General features: G+C 45.2%; 1 protein-coding gene across 1 annotated transcript; it reads left to right on the top strand.

Annotated features, from left to right (window-relative positions):
• The first annotated feature begins 750 nt into the window (after positions 1-750).
• CNRIP1 (cannabinoid receptor interacting protein 1) lies at positions 751-7,972 on the top strand. Its single transcript, XM_066316491.1, has 3 exons — positions 751-1,103; positions 1,803-1,947; positions 6,523-7,972. Exons 1-3 carry the CDS (start codon positions 925-927, stop codon positions 6,685-6,687), a joined length of 489 nt encoding a protein of 162 aa, XP_066172588.1. The 5' UTR covers positions 751-924; the 3' UTR covers positions 6,688-7,972.
• Positions 7,973-8,201: the final 229 nt, after the last annotated feature.

Raw genomic sequence — 8,201 nt, 5'->3', positions numbered from 1 at the left:
AGGAATGGTTTGGGGGCTCCCCCCAGGTGAAGATTTTGGGGGCTCCCCCAGGTGAAGATTTTGGGGCTCTCTGGGGGCTCCCCCAGGTGAAGGGATCAGGGATGGTTTGGGGCCTCTCCCAGGTGAAGATTTTGGGGGCTCTCTGGGGGCTCCCCCAGGTGAAGATTTTGGGGCTCTCTGGGGGCTCCCTCAGGTGAAGATTTTGGGGGCTCTCTGGGGGCTCCCCCAGGTGAAGGGATCAGGGATGGTTGGGGGGTCCCCCCAGGTGAAGATTTTGGGGGCTCCCCCAGGTGAAGATTTGGGGGCTCTCTGGGGCTGCCCTCAGGTGAAGGGATCAGGAATGGTTTGGGGGCTCCCCCAGGTGAAGATTTTGGGGCTCTCTGGGGGCTCTCCCCAGGTGAAGGGATCAGGGATGGTTTGGGGGCTCCCCCAGGTGAAGATTTTGGGGCTCTCTGGGGCTGCCCTCCGGCGGCGGGCCGGGCCCACGCCGCTGTCCGCGCCCGTGGTGCTGAAGGCGGCTCCCGGCCCGGGCCCCTCTCGTTTCCTCCGGGACGAGCCGCGGGATTAAGGCTGCAGTAATCGGGGCCGGATTAACTCCCTGGAAACCGACTGCAATCTGAGCAGCTGCAAATGTCCCCCAAACCGGGATATGGGGCGGGGTGATGAAGTGGAGGCGGGGGGAAGAAGAGGGGGGGAAAAAGACATCAACCGGCCCAGATGCTACGCCGCGATTAGTGGGAGGGAAAATAAATAATCAAGTATCTCATCCGCTGCTTTTGGGAAGGGCTGGCCTGGCTGGGATCCGGCAGCCCCTCCTCTTCCTTCTCCGTCCTCCTCTTCCTCTCCCTCGCTCCCGGCCAGCCGCCTTTCCTCGGAGGGGGCGAGACGCGCGCAGAGCCCGCGGGCCCCCGCCGGCCGCAAGCGATGGGCGACATCCCCGGCCTCGTGAAAATCAGCGTCTCCCTCAAAATCCAGCCCAACGACGGGGCCGTGTATTTCAAGGTGGACGGGCAGCGCTTCGGCCAGAACCGCACCATCAAGCTGCTGACCGGGGCCAAGTACAAGATCGAGGTGTCCCTCCGACCCGGCACCGTGCAGGCCACGTAAGTGCGGCCGTCCTCCTCAGGGCGGCTCCCCCGGCCCGGCCCTGCCCTGCCCTGCCCTCCGCGCTCTTTATTTTTAGCCGTTTAATGTATTTTCCTGGCAGGCTGACAGCGCGGGGCTGCCGTGGTTTGTCGCTCCCCGCCCTCTGACTTGGCTGGCCCCGTTTCTGGGTCTCCGGCCGGCTCTTCGCGGTGCTCCTCATGGCCGGCTCGGGGTGGGGGATGCCGCGTTTGGGAGTCGCTGCCTTCCCTCTCCCTCCCCGCCTTCTCCCGGAGCTTTTTCAAGCCCAGCTCTTTTTCTCCGTCCCTCCCCGCGGCTTTTGGCTGGAGGAAGAAACCCCCTCCTACACAATGCCCAAGCCTCGCTGCGGCGTGGCAAGGCAGAGACAGGGACCAGACGGGAAAGCGGCTCTGGGTGGAGGGGCAGCCCCGCAGAAGAGGTTCGACTAACCTCACCCTGGCCATTCGAAATCACACCCCGCCTGTCTCTCCTTGCTACTCCTTTCCCCGGGTGACTGCAGAGCCCTGACATATTTCAGGAGCCCCAATGAGTCAGCAGCACATGCAGGTCTGCTAGAATCCCTGAAAGCTTTTCCCCAGCACAAGAAGCTACCAGGCTGCAAAAACCCACGTGCTGGCTCCAAACTGCCAAGGAAAGGGGAATTCAGGGCTGAAAGGGTGGATCCTGTCTTTTTGTAGGACCATGGGCATCGGTGGTGTCAATGTCCCGCTGGAAGAAAAATCCCGGGATGCACAAGTGGCCTCTTACACAGGGATCTACGACACAGAAGGGGTGCCCCACACCAAAAGTGGGGAGAGACAGCCCATCCAAGTCAACATGCAGGTACGTGGTTCTCCAAGGCTGCCATGGGAGGACGAGGGGGTTGACTCACAGAGAGACAGTATGGTGAAATATTTTGAGGCAAAATCTGATCACAGCTGCTGCCTTGCTCTTTGCTTTGTGTCAGTTTTTGGCCAGAACGTAGCTGGAAAATACAAGTCTTGCTGCCTTCTCTCCCAAGAAAACAGCAAGGGCCAGGAAGAAGTAGGAGGTTTTCTAGAGACCTGCTAAACCCTTTGGGATGCTGCAGCAGAAAGAATTGTGAGCTGAACCTCCCACCCCTTCTATAGGACATAATATATTTGCTCCCACCCAGGTTCTTGGCTAGAAATCCAATCCCTTGGTATACAGGAATTTTGCCTGGCAGCACCGTATTTTTTTTTGCCACAGAGCATGCCCCAAGCACAGGAGGTGACTGCTCTCCCCTTCCATCTGTCACCTTCAGCATGCATGAGAACAACACCCAAGGCTGTCTTCTCTCTTTTCCCATTTGTTTCCACTATCTGCATCCACAAACCTAAGTTCATATTTAAGTGGCTCCTCTCCCCAGTCTTATAGAGAGGCTCCATGGCCCCAAAGTGAGATGACAAAAGCTCCAGCCCACAAGGCAGCAGAGCTGACAGAAGATATGAAGAGCAGCAGACAGATTTCCACAGCCCTCTTTTGGGTGGTATGCTCAGTGTGCAGGGGGAGTTTTGTTTTGTTTTGGTAGTTTGTTTTTTTCTTCTTCTGATTTTAGTTGTGAGAGATTCCTGCTGTTTATTCCATGTCTTCTGTACCACAAAAAGGAATCAGGGCAGCAAGCCATCTTCATCTGAAATTCTCTTAAGAGTCTGTTCCAGCTTATACAAGCCCACCAGATTTCAGCATTGTATGACATTTGCTTACTGCACACAAGATTTCATACTGCTCTTCAGTATTTTTTTTTTCTGGAATCATAGTTTAGTATATTAATCCCCTTCTGAATAAGAACTGTAATATCTTCATTAGGTGTTTCTAATAATTACAGTGTGCCTAACTTAATTTTGGAGACCCACATCACATTACTATTTCATAATCTTAGGTTATTAAGACTAACGTGGAGTACTACATTAATCACTTCTATATGCAGCCACCTCCTTCTAACACCCAGGAAAACCAAACACAATATTATTTCACAACAAGCTGAACACAGCTGCTGGCTGCCACTGTTGACCATTGCAGTTATATTTTACCTTACGCCAGGAGAAAGGACAGCATTCCCAAAAAAAATCTGCTTTGACTAAGGCATCCCTATTTTGCTGGTCACCTTTACCCTTAACTGCAGCACTGATGGGAACTCTGGAAATCTAGAAGTTTAACTTTTCCTTTGGAGAAAACTAAGTCAAATCACGAGTGAAATGGAAGGAGGGTCTGATTTTCAGTTACAAGCTCTGACACCGTTTGTCGCAGCATGAGAATGAGTAGCCACAATACTTGCCCAAAGAGTCGATTTTACAGATCAGATCCTGGGACATTAACCCTGAAGCTAATAGGATTTTCAAGCATTAAGCAGGTCATCAATTCCTTTTAGGAGGTGATCTTGATAGATAGGTTCATCTGTACAGACTTAGATACCCAGAATTGATACTTTTAAGTATTAAACATCGGGCATCTCAACAGGGATTTACATGTTTAACTCATCATTTAGCTGCTTAGCTAAGCAGAGCTGTAACAGATTTAGGGAACAAGCCTCACATATCCCAGTCTGAAAACTGCTTTGAATACCTACTTCCTGAATCTTCACAACTGAGTTTTCTGCAAACAGCTTTAAATTTTCCTATTTCCTTCAACTATGAGGAACTTCTGCCTCCACTTCCTTTTCTAGAACAGACAGAATCCTGATGCATCCTACAGTGGTGAGGACACTATTTAAGGCACAAAAGCTGAATTCACATTAGAAACAGATTGTGAGATCAGTCCTGCAGACAAAAACTAGTGTGATACTCCCAGCTGAGTGTCTGAATGACTTAAGGTCCATAAAGATCCATAAGAACTTCTTCCTATCTGCTTTGAAACTTTAAACAAACAATTATTTGTGTTGCTGCTTTAATTCGCCAGTAGACATCTGACCCATGGGGTTCAGAGTTTATACATATTAAACAAGCAATCCCGCCTCTGGATTCCAGGATCTGATTATTTGTTTCTGTTACCTGATTGGTCACACTGTCCAGAAAGTGCCAAAATGCTGGCAAATGGTGCAAACTAAGTTAGAAGAACTATTTAATACTTCTAAATAGTCAGAACTATTTTAGAAGGTGGCTTCATTTTATTCTTGATCAGACTGGTCTAAGATTGAAGAAAGAAGCTGACCTCTAGTCACAGTAAGAGCTATCAAATCATCTCAGCATGCAAATGTAGATGGAGTGATTAAATAATTATTTACTCCAGTAGCACCAGATGATAGAGAAGAGCAGACAGGGGAATACACTTAACCTGAAGCCTGACCTGCAAAGAGTAGGGCTGTTCTTCCTCCCTGGAGATGCCCATGTACAAGCTCAGTGGAGCAGCCAGGATTCAGCTGCAGGAGCCATGGGAATTCAGGGGAGCTCTGAGGATGCAGAATGTTCATTATACCATAGAGCTTCTGCATGTGCTGAGTTCTGGGCTGGGGGAGGCACACAGTAGTAGAAAAGCTTTGCAATTAATTTTTTCCTTCTCCTGGAAACCCACAGCAGTTGGACAACTCAGGGTAGCTCAGCAAACTGGGCCACTGAAGGAAAATTAAATTTGCTTTTTTTCATTTATCTTTTTGAAAATCAGATCCTTCACACATTAATGAAATTAAATGCTGCTTTCGTGTCATATCACCTTCTACAAATGTTATTACAAATGCCTTTTCTTCCTTCGTTTCTGCACCGAGGGTGACTGATGCTCCTCTCTGACAAGTTTTGTGGACTGTGCACAGTAATAAGCACAGTAATGTGCTTAACCTTTACTCGCTTGCATTATATCAAGACTACTATCAAAGCTGACTATCAAATAAAGGCCTTAATTAAGATTTTTAGTTGCAAGGAGATGCTAGGAGATAAAATAGCCTGTACATCAGACTTTTTCTCAGTCAAAGGAAGTGGCAGAAATATTTCAGTTACTCCTTTAAGGTAACACTTGTAACTGGAGCTGAATAAAACCTCTCCACTTACAGCACACAGCAACTTCTGCTATTGTCAAGGCTAAATTTAACTTACCACGGTGGGTGGAGGGAAGGTTTAAAGTAATGTCTGTTACACAGAAGCACCTTACAAACCACATCTTGAATTAAAAAAAAAAAAAAACCAAAAAAAAACCACCCAAAACAAATGTGTCCTGAAAAATCCGGATACAGAAGACTTTGCTTGTAAATCAGGAACAGTTTCTCTGTAAAAGGGCTCTCACACTGACTTTGCAAGTGTGATTATAGCAGGCAGATGAACAAAGATCAGCTCCCAGGCACATGATGGGAATGGAAAACAGTCAAGTGAAGAAGCTGTCATTAAAGTGAGTGATGGAAATACTTAAAGGGAAAGAATACTGAAGAATGGTGCTGTTCAGTAGCACTAAATTCACTATTTAGTATCTTCTAGCAATGTAACACAATGAACAAGCCACACTGGCTTGGGAGCGATGGCAATACACACAGGCTTCACACCCACACTTGAGATTCTCTGCAATGTCTTAAGGCATAGGAGCTCAAATTTTCCATTACCATTAAAACTGAAACCATAATTTATGCTTGGAAGCCTCACTGAGGTTTTTCTGATATCTAGCAGTGTCTTTAAGAGAAAAACCCCTTTATTTTACAAAACTTACTATAGCCATAGTCTCATTCACTTCAAAGCTGCATGCACAGCCAATTTAAAGTCAATGTCTCACTACTTCACTGTATTTGACACTTACCTACTAAACATGCTGATTATCTCTTTACTAGCTCCTATTACTCAACAGCACTATCTCCACCTAGCAGTTACAGATATGCCCACAGATCTTCTCTTGCTTAAGTCTCATTTAAAATGTGGAATAGTATCCCAGGAAAGCAATAAGTGGTGCAAGATCAACACATCTCAGTCAAGACACTGCAAACACAAGACTCCAAAATTACAGATACATTAAAGGTTTCAGACTGAGCAAAAGAAGACTCTTCCCACTCCCAACTGCAGCCTCTAGGTATGGCATAAAGGTAAAGTGATGGTCTGTATCACTGCAGCTCACTGGTACACGATCTACAGTATATACAAGCTGTGTCATCTTCAGAAAGATTATGGCTTTGGTTCTTGTTGTTAGTAACGTTTATCCAGATGGCAAACTTGAATATTTTTACTCCTGCTCCTATCCCAGATGTGAGTGCAAGAGGACAGTACATGCAGAATCTGATCATTCATGTTTTATGTATGACTACACACAAAAGACTTTGCTGATTGCTGGAGCAGGTTTCACAGGTCTTTGATTTATAGAACTGAGGAACAATAATCCCTATATCAGGTGTTTTATGTTCTGCAGTTTAACGAGTGTTATTTCTCAGGATGAGAGAGAAACCAACAAAATAATCAGCTCACTAACACTGGTGTTCCCTCTTCCTCACAGTTTAATGACATTGGAGTTTTTGAGACAGTCTGGCAAGTCAAATTCTACAACTACCACAAACGGGATCATTGCCAGTGGGGAAACAGCTTTGGCAGCATTGAGTACGAGTGCAAACCAAATGAAACACGCAGTCTCATGTGGATCAATAAAGAGACCTTCCACTGAAGAGATGGGAAACCAATACTGCTGGACAATCTCCCTAAAGAGAAATCTACCTTTTTAAACCAGCGAGAAGCCTTAACAAAGGCATACTGTAACACTGCTTTGTCCATAAGGCTCCAACAACTACATGTATATACAGGTGGTGCCACGAAAATATTTGCCTGTTTACTGTATTTTATGTTTACCATGGCATCTGCAATGTTCATTATCTGTCACCCCGAGAATACTGAAAGGTTCATGGTAAAGGATATCTGATAGCTGGGTAGGAAGTCATATCATAATACTGTTGTAAGTATTTGGATTATTCTGACTAGATGTAACAACTTTTGTGAAGTGTTTTGCTTCATTGCTTAGAATTTGGATTAACATCACATTGGTGATTTCTGTATTTGCATTTGTGTTTGCTCCAAAATTGGTGTGTTCCTTCAGGCATTTTGACGTACTGTCCTCCCAGTGGACACCAAAAATTAAAAATATGGTTATTTGTAGGTTTAGCTAAATGGCAGCTAATGCACTGTTGGTATTGTGCTTTCATACCAAGGGATTTGGGAACTCATTCTCCCTTTTGTTAAGTGCTGTAAGATATTCTGTGAAGTTTGCTAATCTACCACATCTCTCAAAGAGGATTCTTTTTTGTTAAGTTTCCCAGTCTTTGAAATAGCATTAGGAAATGGTTTAAAACATGATGAAGGAAGAGCAATAAATCACTTGTGTTATCCAAGACATCTAACAACATGGCTAAGACATATCTTAAGATCATATAGTATCCTTGAGAGACACAGCAGCCATACTTAATTTAGTTCTTAGAGTAAGAGTTCTGATATTAAACTTCATTTTTGTTTTAATGGCACATAACTGAAATCAGTTAAATCGTACAAATCAACATTTTCAAGCCTGACCACCGTATTAATTGACAAGATTTCTGACCAACAAACACTCAGTAGTGTGAAGGGCACAGATCCCAGTGCACGTTTATACATGCACTGCACTCTTTCAAATAAAGAAAAGCATGTGAGCATTTGCATAATTCTAACTAAAGGTGCTTCATAAACACTAAATCGGTGTTTAACACAAACAGACAACACAAAACAGACATATCTTTTATTCCAGTAAAGACAGGGAAGCAAGGAAACAATGACACTTGTCCCGTCCTCAGCCTGGGTTGAAGTGAGCTGTCAGTTCCTGCGTATCTGTTATTCCCTTTGTGAATAATTTGTAAATTGTGTATGTAAATGGTAAACATGACTTTTGATCTTCGTAATAAAGGACCTGAACAATTTCTTCTCTACTATGGCCATCTAAATGAGCTGAAAACACTGTATAAAAAAAATGGCAGTGGTTTTAGAGTCAGACAGCAGAGGGTATGTAGCCAGTGCTTTCTCAGAGTGCAATCCAAAGTACCTTGTGTTCTTCACCCAAGCTAGTGCTTCTAGGAAACACAGATCCAGTGTGCTAAAATGCAGATGGTTAATGTAATAACACTCAGTAGAGCTTATTGATATGCAGTTAGATCCAGT

The sequence above is a fragment of the Sylvia atricapilla genome, chromosome 3, assembly GCF_009819655.1.
Source record: "Sylvia atricapilla isolate bSylAtr1 chromosome 3, bSylAtr1.pri, whole genome shotgun sequence".
Taxonomy (NCBI): domain Eukaryota; kingdom Metazoa; phylum Chordata; class Aves; order Passeriformes; family Sylviidae; genus Sylvia; species Sylvia atricapilla.
The sequence above is the reverse complement of the archived record's forward strand: the minus strand, read 5'-3'. Positions and strand labels throughout refer to the sequence as shown.

Coding starts and splice junctions, on each gene's coding strand:
- CNRIP1 (XM_066316491.1), top strand. CDS start 925: ATGGGCGACATCCCCGGCCTCGTGAAAATCAGCGTCTCCCTCAAAATC. Junction 1,104..1,802: donor CCCGGCACCGTGCAGGCCAC/GTAAGTGCGGCC, acceptor GTCTTTTTGTAG/GACCATGGGCATCGGTGGTG. Junction 1,948..6,522: donor CCATCCAAGTCAACATGCAG/GTACGTGGTTCT, acceptor TCTTCCTCACAG/TTTAATGACATTGGAGTTTT.